The 13,074-nt window shown below is 55.4% G+C and overlaps 1 protein-coding gene across 2 annotated transcripts in view; it reads left to right on the top strand.

Annotated features, from left to right (window-relative positions):
* The first annotated feature begins 4,242 nt into the window (after positions 1–4,242).
* Positions 4,243–13,074, top strand: part of FECH (ferrochelatase) — a 29,765-nt gene continuing 20,933 nt past the window's right edge. The window contains exons 1-2 of one of the 2 annotated variants that reach the window (XM_056138193.1): positions 4,245–4,353; positions 9,588–9,705. In XM_056138193.1, coding sequence (XP_055994168.1) covers positions 4,311–4,353; positions 9,588–9,705 — 161 coding nt within the window. In that variant the 5' untranslated portion in view covers positions 4,245–4,310. Of the gene's footprint in view, positions 4,354–9,587; positions 9,706–13,074 lie in introns of both variants that reach the window. The other variant, XM_056138194.1, reaches the window with a different exon arrangement.

Here is a 13,074-nt window from a genome sequence, read left to right as displayed (position 1 = left end):
AGTCTTCCTGGGATATCCCAGCTGCTGGCGTCTGAGATCAGTTGTCACCAACTCTATTTTGCTTCGCAGACTCCCCTTCCAGCCTTTTGCTGCCGTCATCATGACGGGAGCACACTGGGGTCCATAAACCTGGCCACAATCACACCTGGCCATAAGGTGCTTGCACGCGCCTGGCTTGGATGCAGCAGTGTGCCCACGCTGCATCTGGCACCAGGGATCCCAACATGACCATAACGTGCTCCCGTGCTCCTAGCTCGGATGCAGTGGTTATGCCCACATTCTCTGGCACTGGGGATCCCAAATGGCAGAGTGGCCGGGACCTCGCTGGGAGCCTACAGGCATGCCAGAGCTTGAACTCAGCCCGATTTGCAAGGCCTAGTAGCAGCACAGGCTGTCCGTGCTGAAGCACCACCACTGCTGGGCTAGCCGAGGTGGAGGCAGTCGTGTGTCCTGGCAGCCTGGGCGGGCCCTTTTCGCTGTTCAACAGTGGGGGGGACAATCAGTCTCTGCACGCTCCTTCCACTGTGCCTGGCCATCAGCCTCCAGCAGCCGTGGTCTCTGGCACTGAGCACCCCTCCCCCACCTGCCCCGTTGTTTTACTGATTAAGGAGACAGAATTGAGTAATCAGAGTTTAGTTTGTGTAGCTCAGAGGTGCCAATCATGGCAAATAATGAATGAGCGGGTCTCCCCCCTTCTCCCACCCTCTCCTCCGAAGCACTGAGCTGAAACCAACAAATTCATTTTCTTTAGGACCACAAGCTAGACTTGGTTTTCGCACTGACAAAGCCACCAGGCTCAGAGTGGCCTGTGCCAGAGTCAGGGACCACTCAGCTGAGCTGCCCAGGGCTGCGTGTGACCTTGTGTGTGCTAAAGGGATTTCTGTCATACCCACAGGCCAGTAAAGAGATGCACTTGTCCCTAGATACAGGTGCACGTACATATCTAAGGGTATTTCTACATATTCTCATAACCCACACATTTCTTTAACCTTTCAGGGACTTCTCTGGTTTCTTAATAAATCTGTACTTAAGAGTTCATGAATTCTGTGTTGAAGACTGTTTTCTGTCAGTTCGGAAAAGGACCCATATAAAGCATATTTGATCTGCATCCATTTCATAGGCACATCAAAATGAGCTTGTCACAAAGCTTTTATGTTTGCTGTCTTCAAGAAGTCATAGATTTGAAATAGTAAGCCTCCCTGGACTCTCTGGTAGGGAATAATAAGTCTCATTTTCACTTATATCCTATTAATCTTAGTAGGTGCATTATCCAGCTCAAATCCTGTTCATTCCCAACACTGACTCAGACTGGGTTCAAGAAAGGTATTTTATCTTGTAGATCAGTGTTTCTCAGCCTTTTTTCAATCATGGCCCCCTTCCAATTATGTTTCCTTCTGCTCCCTGTCTCATGTTGAGGACCCCCATTTATGCAACTTTCACCTGTGGCCCCTTTGCAATATCTTGGGGGCCCATGTGGGGCCATATGGCCCCTGACTGAGAAAATGCTGATGTGAAATCAGGGAGTACAGCAAGGAAGACATTTGCTACACACGACAAATGGTCCTCCAGCTATTGTCGGGAGTGATCCCCAGCACAGGGTAAGGAGTAAGCCCCGAGCACTTCCTGTGTGCTCCTCCCCCATTTCCCCCAGAAAAGTGAAAGTAATAAGATGGGAACAAAATGAACAAAGTGTCAGTTCTTTTTCTCTTGGTTTTCGGGTCACACCTCCAAGTGCTCAAGGTTTACTCCTGGCTCTGTGCTCAGGGATCACTCCTGGCAAGGCTTAGGGGGATCATATGTGATGCTTGAGATGAAACGCAGGAAACAGCTGTGTGCTGGGCGCAAGCACTATCTCTCAGGCTCTCCTCTCTGTAAAAGTGTCATTATGCTGATATATGAAATAAAGCATGTTTTGCTGGTTCTCTTCTCCCTTCTGGGCAGGAATAAATGGAAGCTACTGTAACTGCTGCTGGTGTGAGATTCGGCTCCTTAGTGCCTCGTCACTAATCACCTGGCATGGGGAGGAGATGGCTGTTATCTGCACTCACCAGAGCCTTGAGGCCCAGGATAGGATGGTGCCTTAGCCTGGGCCCCCAGGAGGAGCAGAGAAGAGCCCAGGGCTGAACAGTCTAAATCCTCAGCCTCTGGGTCCTCCCTGCCTTGTCTTCATTGTTTCCATACACTGTTACCAAATGTGGAGACTATTACTAGTTAAGAAACAGGTTTAGACCTTAGAAGAGTGGTAGGTTATGAAGAGCCCTTCTTCTAGTGGGAATTTCAAACTAAAAATTTTGTTGAGAGTAGATTAAAGAAAGCAGATGATACTTGGGGCAAATTTTACTCTGCTTAGACATGAAGATCACGAAGAAAGTAGGAAAGGCAATTCACCGAATCTGACATTTTAAAATTGGGCTTATGATCATGAGGACTAACATTAGTGTAAAATATTCAGGGGCTCAGAGCAATAGTGCAGGGAAGTGAAGACATTTCCTTTGTGTGCAGACTGGTTGGCTCCCAAGTATGTGTGGTTCCTGAGCTCCACTGGAGTAGCCCCGAGCAGCCCCCATAAGCTAATTTAGGAGCATGAAAGTTAGAGAAAGTTAGTGGTTTTTAACTCACATTTCACTCTTTTTCCAAAATGTTCCACAGGGTTTTTCCGCATCTCTCAAGCTTTTTGCCCACGTGTCAGAGAGGGTTGATATGACCCATCGATTTAAAATTATCTTAGATTGTTCCTCATCTCTCTTCAGTCCTTAGTTTGGAGTTGTTGTTATTGTGTGGTAGGGGTCACACCCAGCGTACAGGGGTGGGGAAGGGCAGTGTCACTCCCAGTGGGCCCCAGGGTCACTGGCTCCTCTCAGCAGAACTGGTGAGTGTGTAGGGTGGGGACAGGTGTCTGAGCCCAGGGAGTGGACCCAGGGTCTACAGCTCTGCCATTGGAACCACATCCCCTAGTCAATTTCTTTATGTTTTTAGTGCCAGCGATGAAACCCAGGGCAGGTCGCAAAAGCATGCATCCCACCACCAAGCCACGCCTCACTTCATGCTCCTAACACTCATCAGGCATCCCAGATTACTGCATATTGCAACTATTTTGTCTCTCTCCCAGCTCCCAAGCAAGCCAACTTTCTTCTCTGTCCACCTCAGTGCTGTTTCCCCTCTGCATACAATAGGCGCTCAATGTTTAAGGAATAAATGACCTTGAGATGGAGACCATTGTCTATTGTGAAGGATGCAAAGGAACAGATGAGCTCCGAGGAGGCTCACGGGTGGAAAAGACTAGAAAAAGGAGGTGTTTGCTTCATGAGCCAGACTGGAGGCCCGAGGTTGCTTGGCCTTTGCTTTCCGGAAACTACTGCCCTGTTAGCTCAGTCTAGCCTGCCTGCGGGTCCCACCTGCGAAGCTCTGCTGCAGAGAAAACCCTGACTTCTCTCGAATCATTCCTTTCTCAATTCTGAAAACAAAGCGATGTGGGAACAGCTGAGTCCTAACTAAGCAAACAAGCAAGAAAGAGGCAAAGCAACTTCCCTTCCAGGTCATGAAAAAAAAAAAGGAAATGTTGGGGCCCCAGCGGGGAGAGAGCTTGCCTTACTCGCAACTGACAAGGATTCGATGCCCAGCACCCCGTAGGGTCGCTCGGCACCCCCAGGAGTGATCCCTGAGTGAAGAGCAAGGAGTTAGCCTTGAGCATCCCCAGGAGTGACCCCCTTGCCCCCCACCAAAAAAAAACCCACAAAAAACCTCAAAACAAACAAAAACCCAAATTAAATGTCAAGAAAGGCCTCAAGTTCTTCCCAGAGTTGTGCAGTGGTTCTAGCATGGGCTGGACCGACACATTTTGCACAGGGAGCTCGCCCAGGAGGCTCACTGACTGGTCGGGCCGGCTGTAACTAGTGGCTTGGAATAACGCGCTGAACCGGCGAACTGCCCTGCCCAGCGGCCAGTATCGCTCCTAGGGGCGTGTCTTCCCGGCGTTGGCCCCGCCCCAGCCAGGCCGAGGGGCGTGTCCTCCCGAAGCTGGCCCCGCCCCAGCCAGGCCAAGGGGTGTGTCTTCCCGGCGCCAGCCCTGCCCCGCCAGGCCAAGGGGAGTGTCTTCCCGACGCAGGCCCCGCCCAACCAGGCCAAGGGGCGTGTTTTCCCGGCACCGGACCCTCCCCCGCACGGCCCGCAGCCAATCAGCGCGCGCGCCGCTGGGGCGTGGGACGGGGCGCGGCGCGGGGCTGCTGGGCCGGGCGGCAGTCGGCCCGCGGCGGCAGGAACGTAGCGGCCTAGCGCGCGCTGTCCCGGGAACACTTTCCGCGGGCACCAACATGGCTACGGCCCTTCGTGCTGCGGCCGTCCTCCGCGCCCGGCGTGAGTGGGGGTGCCCGGGCCTGGCGGGGCGGCGGGCAGCGCGGCCTGAGGGTGCTCCGTGCGCCCGGGGTGCACCCGGAGGGGCCGGAGGGCGCGCGCGCCGCTGGGGACTGGACCCGAGTGGGCCGGGAGGGGTCGGGCGGACCCACGGGTGCCCACCGGGGGGCGGGACCCGAATGCACCGGGAGGGACCCGAGGGCGTGCATCTTTGCCCCGGGCGGTGGGACCCAAGTGGGCCGGGAGGGACCCGAGGGCGCATCGCTGTCCTAGGCGTTGGGACCCGAGTGCACCGGGAGGGACCAGAGGACTCCGCTGGACGGTGGGACCCAAGTGACTGGGAGGGGACCTGAGGGCACATCGCTCCTCTGCGTGGCGAGACCAAAGTGGACCGAGAGGTGACAGATGATTGCATTGGGTGTCTACTCTGGTTCCCCGCCGGGGGCGGAACCCGAGAGTGCATTGCTGGGCTGGGGGAGGCGGCGGGAGCTTCGCCGCACTTCTCCGGACTTGCTCCTCCGTGCTGTGGGGATAGTAGTGCCCAGGGGTGTGAGGTTGTCCAGACGGAGGGCGTGTTGAGAGCCTGGCACCGAGGAACGCCGGTATCGGTCGCCAACTCCGCGGGCATCTGCCCTGGGGTGGGGCCACAGTGCCCTGGGGCCTCACCCGCTGCTCCCTGGCACCTTGGCAGCAGGATCCGCAGTGGGTCAGCCTGGGCCTCTAGAGGTGTTTGGAGGACCGAGGAAGGCCAAGAACAGGGCATGGGCGTTTGCCTTGCATGCAGCAGATGGGGTTTGAGGCCAGGCACCGGAATGATCCCTGAGTGCAGAGCCAGGAGTCAGCCCTGAGCACAGCTGGGTGTTGCCTCCAAACAAAAAACAAACCAACAACATGACTCATGAATGGCCCAGCTTCTTTTTGAGACAAACCTGCAAGTGTCAGGTGAGGGGACTCACCAGACTGGGACCCCAAACTTGCCCTGTAGATGAGCAGGACTCCGGGAAAGCTCAGCACAGAGTGCCAGGCACGTAGTAGACAACATGGATGCTCCAAGGTGCAGTTGCCGCCAGGGCTGACGAGCTGGTGCATGAGGCTGGAGCACATGCTTTCCATGCAGAGGATCCAGTTTCAATCCCTGGCACCACCTGGTCCCCCAGGGCCTGGCACCGAGCTTGGAGCAGTTCCCAGAACTCCCGGGTACAGCCTACAATGAACAACAAACTTAATAAGGGATTTGAATGGTGGTAGACACGACTTGACTTTTTTGGGTTAGTGTGTGTGTGTGTGTATGTGTGTGTGTGTGTGTATTTTGTGTATTTTGGTTCTGGGGCCACACACCACACACAGAGTGGTGCTCAAGACTATTCGGTCCTCAGGGGACAGTGTGTAGTTCTGGGAGTTGAACCGAGTGGGGACCATGTGCATGGCAAGCGCCTTAACCTACTGTCATCTTTTTTTTTTTTTTTCGCTTTTTGGGTCACACCCGGCAATGCTCAGGGGTTACTCCTGGCTCATGCACTCAGGAATTGCTCCTGGCGGTGCTCGGGGGACCATATAGGATGCTGGGAATCGAACCTGTGTCGGCCATGTTGGCTGCATGCAAGGCAAAAGCCCTACCCGCTGTGCTATCGCTCCAGCCCCAACCTACTGTCATCTTGACAGGGATCCAAGTCCCCTTGTTCATCTTTGTGGTACCTACCTACTAAGGGATGGAGAGCACCCACTGTGCATCTCCAAGCTACCCCCACGCCCCCGTGTGTGTGTGTGTGTGTGTGTGTGTGTATGTGTATCAGGGGCAAGGCCCTGTGTACAGGGAGGCCCACGGAGACAGCCATGCCTTTGAACACAAGTGCCAGTCCTGGAGCAGAAAGAAGTGCCACTGTCATCTCTCTCTCCCACCCCTGCCGCGACAGCGTCAGGTCATGGCACCACAGAACCTCTCAGTTGTTGACCTGCTCGGGAGTTGATTCTGCAGCAGGATTCGGGGATCCTGGAAGAAGTCGATTTGAAGCCCGATCGCGTTTCCATCTCCCCTCTGAAGAGAGAGTACTTTTGTCGTATCCTGTTTGCCCTATCCGGGTTGCTAATGGGTTCTGAAAAGAAATCTCGGAAAAGCCACGTTCCACCGTCTCTCTCCTTCGCCTCGCGGTCGGAAGGTTCCTGGGTGGGCGGTGAGGATTATCAGGGCCTTCCCTCCTGCGGCGAGTGCTTCTTGCCACAAGACATGTAGTCTGTCTGGCACTGTTTGGGCGCTGGCCCCAGATACTTCATTCCCCCCCTCCCCCCTTATCTTGACAGCAGCTCCGCGGGGCTGGTCTTATCACCGTTTCACAGAGGATAAACCCAGCCTCGACTAGCTCCCTAGCATTCGACCGCTTGATGGTTTTATCTGGCATTTTCGCTCAGGTCTCTGTGGCTTCAGAAAACAGGCTTGTCTATCCCAGTGTTTTCCATCGCCAATTATTACCACTGACGACAGGCTACACCTGCAGCGTGTAGCAGTGCTGTTGGAATTACTGATCTCTCAGTAATCTTTTCAGTTTGGTTGCTTTGGGGGCGCACCTGGCTGTGCTCTGTGCGCAAGAGATCACTCCTAAGGTCTCGAGGGACCCTATGGGGTTCTGGAAATTAAACCTGGACCAGCTGCATGCAAGGCGAGCGCCTCACCCGCTGTACCTTCTCGCTGGCCTTAATATTTATGATATTAAATATCTTATTAATTTTAAGATATTAAGATGTTTTATATCTTAATTTAAGATATTAAAATGTTTTATATCTTAATTTAAGATTTAAGATATGAAGATATTTAATATCTTAAATATTCCTGTTAGAAGTCATGTTTCAAGTTTCTGCTCTAATAGTTCATGAAATATTTCTCTACCAAAAGGTGAAATACCCTTCCTGCATTCACTTTTTCTGCAGGTGGTAAAATGAATGAAAACCATTCGTCTCTCTGGATTTCTCTTTGACTGTGAGCTTTTAAGAGGCTTGGGGTCGGAGTGATAGTACAGCTGGCAGGGCTCTTTCCTCGCTCACCGCCGACCCAGGTCTCCTGAGCCTGCCAGGGGTGATTTCAGGGCCAGGAGTTAACCCTGAGCACCACCAGGTATGGCCCAAAACAGAGCAAACAAGAGTGTGTTGGTCTTTCGATGGATCGAACGCCTTCAGCTAGGTCAGAGGTTTCAAAACGGATTTGGCCTATGCCTTTTTTTGGGGGAAAAAACCCAAAAACCAAAGTGCCCCTCACCCCCAGAAATCTACCTTCTTTAAGCAAACAGGAAACAGGATTTGCCCCTAAACGTGGCTTAATACTGCTCTGAACTTCCCCCCCCTCCACCCTGCTGTCCTCCCAGGGTACTGCCCACTTGGGTGAGCACCAAGCGAGGGGCGCCTGAATGTTCCATCAGGGTCTCATCCTTCCTCTCACCCCTTCTGATGCTCAGGGGGAGGAGAGCCAGAGAATCCCGAGAGGCGGGTGTGGCTGACCCGCGGGCTTGTGGCTTCCCAGGTCGTCCTAGGACATGTTGGTGTCCTCTTAGGGGACGCTGGTCCATGTGTCCCCTCGCCCCCCCGTCCCCTCTCCTGAAGGTCTTCAGGGGAAACCTGGCTTCATGCCAGCACTTTGGACACGGTGGTCTCATGGTCTTGTCCGGTCTGTGTGGACCCAAATAGTTTCTCCCACCCAGGCCCGGCCCCTCTCACCGACAGTCCCCAGCTGAGCTTGTCACCCTGAGGTGCTGCGCTCCGGGCTGAGACTTCACATGAGCGTCTTCACCCTCCATATGTCCGTCCTTGCGCTCTGCTTGGAGCTGATGAGGTGTATCCGGGGAGACTCGCATCAGGGGCGCTACTGGGAGCAAGCACATGGCCGGGGGCGCTGAGAAGCAAACCGGGCACATGCCTGGGTTTCGTAGACGGGAAGGAAGAACCAAGGCACGTGCAGGCCCTACGCTTGGACGCAAATGCACCTGGTGCCAGCATGCGCCCGCGGGCACACTCTCCTCACCAGGCCCGGGTCTGGGGCTGATGGTGCCCCTGGGACCATCAGGCCGAGTGGCACTTGCTGGTTTGAGAGCAAAGCTCTGTCCCACACGGCACCCTGGGCCTGTTTCTCTAGACGTGCTGCCCCGTGGGTGTTGGAGCCCCCCCCCAGGCGAGCCCACCAACCAGGAGGAGACGTATTCTCTGGCAGGGGCTTCAGGACTGCTGGGGACCCTGGGGTGACTCTGCTCTCCATGTACACACACACACACACAGACAAAACCGTGATGTGCATTCACAACCCACGTCACACATGTATACACAGTAGCCCATGTACATTCATAACCTATGTTGTGCATGTGTGCAGATGTAGCCCATGTTTTCTTAACTGATGCACACATGTGTACACACAGCCTGAATACACAGCCCATGTATACTCACAACACATGTCCACACAGCCCTTGCCTACACATGCTCACACAGTTCATGGACACACAGCCCATGTAGACTGACAAGCCTGTTATGTGTGTATAAACACGTTGCTCACGTATACCCAACCTGTGTACACATGTGTAGACACAGCCTGTATATACAGCCCGTGCACACTCAAAACGTGTACACGTGGTCTGTGTGCAAACATAGCACATGTACACACACAGTCTATGCATGTATGTGCACACACAGCCCGTGTACACTACATACTCATGGGCACACACATAGCCCATATTTATACGTGCACACACCTACACACAGCCCATGTTCAGGGCCCGGACTGCCTAGTCTACCCCCAACCCCCTTTTGCCAATAGTGACTGTCAGGTACCAGCCTCCCCTGAGAGGATGGAGCCAGGCAGAGATCCGTGCAGAGGATGTGGGTGTAGGGCTTGGGGGCAGGGGTTTCTGGGGGCCTGGATGCCAGAGACCAATGTGGAATGGGGGCATGAACGGGTGGGGGGGGTCTGGGAATCCTTGGGCATGTGTAGACTCGTGGCCCGTGGCACAGGGGCACTGGGAGGTCCTTTCACGGGGCCCTCCGTGGCAGGGGCGGGTCAGGTGGGAACGTTCAGCACCATGCTCTGTGCAGGAGGGAAGCCACCCCGAGAAGGGCCGAGAAGGGCCAAGGAGGGCCGACAGGAAGCCCTGCGGGGAGCCTCCAGCTGCATAGCCTGGCCTTGGGCTCTGAGGGGCCCTTCCCAGGGCCTCACCCCCCACTGCATTTCACGCTGCATTCACGCTCCCTCCTCTGTTTTCTTTCAGTGGTGCAGGGCGGCTCCTGGGCCCAGCAGCTGCAGAGATGCCAGTCGGGTGCTGCGCCCGCCACCAGAGCAGACCCGTGTGCCCGAAGCCCCCAGCCTCAAGCTCACCCAGGGAAGAGGTAGGCATGGAGGTGCAGGGAGACCTCGGGGAGAGGAGCTGCATTGTGGTGCCAGGGCCCCTTGCATGCTGGGCACATGCTCCTGCCCTTTGCACCCTGCCCCGTGCCTGGGAGTGACAGGTTCTGCCCATGCACACACACACACGCAAACACCACACATACACACACACATACACGTACACAAACACAGACCACACACGTGCACACACGCACACACACACACCACATACACCACATGCACACACATATACCAACACACACACCGCATGCACACGCACACACAAATATGTACACAACACATGCAACACAACACATGCACACCACACATGCACGCACAGCACAGACACAACACATGCACACACATACACACACAAACACATACCACCCACATGCGCACACGCGCACACACACACTATATGCACACATACCACATGCACACAAACACCACATGCACACATACACAAACATATACCACACACGTGCACAAGCACACATCACACGCACACCACACACGCACACACAACACATGCACACATGCACTTACAGACATAAACATCATTTGGGTTTTTCACTTGAGCTTTTATAGACTTTGCTCCCCGCCGCACCTGTACATGTTTTATCTTCAGTTTATTTAGTTTGGGGGCAGCAATGCTCAAGGGGTCCTCCCAGCCTGGTGCTCGGGGGTGTCACTCCCGGTGATGCTGGGGCTTCTCACATGCAGAACGTGTGCCCTTTAAGCCACCTCCCTGGCTCAGTGTCACCTTTCTTCCCCTTAGCTTCTTTTTTGTTTTGTTAGTTTTGTTTTGGTCTGTGGGGCCCAACCTAGAGGTGTGCAGGGTTTATTCCCAGTCTGGTGCCTGGGGGACACGCCTTGCAGGGCTCAGGAGACTGGCGGTGCTGGGGTTCAAGCCCGAGCTCGTCCAGGCAGAGGTGGGGCCCCGCCCTTGGAGCCGTCTCCCCGGCCCCTTCCCCAGCTCTCCCGCAGGACCGACCTAACCCCTCCGGGCTGCTGCGCCAGGTCACAGAGTTGAACCCAGTCTGCAAATCACGTCGGAATTCAGTTCTGGAACATGTCACAAATACCAGTCCTACGTACGCTGGAAATGTTGTTACGGGCCTAACCCAATTACGGCGATGAACTGTATGTCCTGGACAAGATAAAGACTGACTCAGGGACCGAGGGTTCCTGCCGTGAACTCGGTCATTGTTCTTTGTCTGTTAACAGTGAGCGTAATGATGAAGGACAGAGGATGGTCCTAATTCACGAGGGAGATAAAGCACCTGTTTGGGGCCGCAGCTGCGTGTGTCCTGGCTGGGGACAGGCATGGCACCGCGCTCGCCTTCACGGGGCCCTTCGGTCTCTCGCAGGGGCCCGAGCAACACCAGGTTTTCTGAAGGGGCCTCTTAGCCGGGCTCTGAAGTTCATTGAAAGCAGTCCTCTTTCCTGAGATTTTTTTTTTTTTGGTTGTCTTTCGGGGGGGATGAGGGGGTGAGGGCCAAGTTTGGACCACACCCAGCAATGCTCAGGGGCTACTCCTGGCACTTGGCTCAGGAGTGCCCCCTGTTGATGCTGAGGGACCCCATACAGTGCCAGGGGTGGAACCAGGTGGGCCACATTTGAGGCCGGTACCCCCTGTGGTATCTCTCTCGGGTTCTTTGTCTTCTTCCTGCTGTAGCATTCTCATGTGTTCTAATGAGGTACAGGGATTTGTTGATCTTGGTTTTGACTACAGAGAGTAGAACCAGGGAGGCATGGAGGGAAAAAATAAAATCTAACGGGATAGTCCCAGAGTGTCAAGATGCTGCATCGTGGAGCCCCTTGGAGTGCGTTGGTCTCAGTACGGTTTGCACACGACACCATCCAGTTCAGACAAAGGGAAGCTGATGGCCGGGTTCTCAGGTGCTGTGTCGGGGGCGCGGACCGGAGTCCCCCTCGGAGGGGTTTCGAGAGGCCTAATGCGTCTGTCCTCATGCACAGCACAGCGCCCTGAGGCCCCCGTCTCGGGGTCTCTCCCGAGTCACGGCAGCCCCATGGGCCCGCGTCCCGCTCACTTCCCGTTTCCATCCTTTCTTGTCCTGAGCTCAGGTGTTAGAGATGAGAAGCAGGGCTAATCCCGTTAACACCCCAGGCCCTCCGTGCCGCCTCGGGTGGGTCTCGGGGCCTCGGGGTTTCCTTCCCCGGTAATCAGGCCCCTGGCAGCCGTCCACGGCACAATGCCCTTAATTTATTTGGAGTCACAGAGTTGAAGGGTGAAGGACGGGGATCCCAGGAGGACATGGGGGGAATGAAAGTCTAGCTGCACGGAATCGTGGATGTGGCCTGCTCAGGGCTCAAAGGAGGAGGAGCCCGCGCTGGCTAAGGGTCAATCAGCCTTGTGTGGGCAGAGGCAGTGACGAGCCGGGTGGTGGGGCAACTTCAGGGTCACTTCCGGCCCCGTGAAAAATTAATTCTTCCTCCTGCAGTGATTCTCAGCATTTGGTCATGTCTGGAGACGTTGGGGCCATGGTATTTGGGGCCATGTCCCCTGGTGCTGGGATGGGGGCCCACCCTGGGTGTGGGTACTTGGGGACCAGGTTGTTCCCAGAGGCACTTGGGCCGCTGGGCAGTGCCAGGGATTGAGCCCAGTGCTCAGGGTGTGTGCTCCAGCCTGCTAAGCCCTGGATGCCGCTGGAATCTGCCTGTTACAGGGACTTCTAGCCCCCTGCAGTGACAAGCAGCCCCCGCAGGGGTGAGCCCAGCTCAGCAGTGCCAAGGTGGTTGCGGGCGTGGGGTGGGGTGTGTGGGGTGGGGCAAGCCTGGTGGGAGACAGGGAGGGGAGGAGCTTCCTTACCTTTCCTGCCGAGGTCTTGGGGATGCTCCCCTCCTGGGATGTGCTACTGCCCTCCGCCCAGCAGCTGGGTCTTGTTTTGGTTTTTGATCGAGCATCCAACTTGGCAGCCATGGGAAGTAGCTCAAGGGGCAGGAGTGCATGCTTGTTTGTTTGTCTTTGGACCACACGTGATGGTACTCAGGGTTTACTCCTGGCTCAGTGCTCAGGGATAACTCCAGGTGGGCTTGGGGGGGTACACTGTGGGGTGCTGGGGATTGAACCAGGGTCAGCCACATGCAGGCAGACACCCTACCTGCAGTACTCTCTCTCAGACCCCTTGCAGTTCAGGCTTTGCTCGTGGGAGCTTTGGGCTTATTGGTTCCCCGGCAGCACCTGCACCCTCCCCCTGGCCCAAGCCAGGTGTAGCCGCCAACACTGTCCAATCCGGTTCAGACACCAACTGAAAGGAGGAACACTACGCTCGGCTTCTCACCTCACTGCCCTGAGTATTTACCTGCAGTCCTCCCTTCACCTGGGCTCCAGGCTGCCAGTGCTCTCA

Source organism: Sorex fumeus, unplaced genomic scaffold, assembly GCF_029834395.1.
Source record: "Sorex fumeus unplaced genomic scaffold, SorFum_2.1 ptg000128l, whole genome shotgun sequence".
Lineage (NCBI taxonomy): Eukaryota > Metazoa > Chordata > Mammalia > Eulipotyphla > Soricidae > Sorex > Sorex fumeus.
The sequence above is the reverse complement of the archived record's forward strand: the minus strand, read 5'-3'. Positions and strand labels throughout refer to the sequence as shown.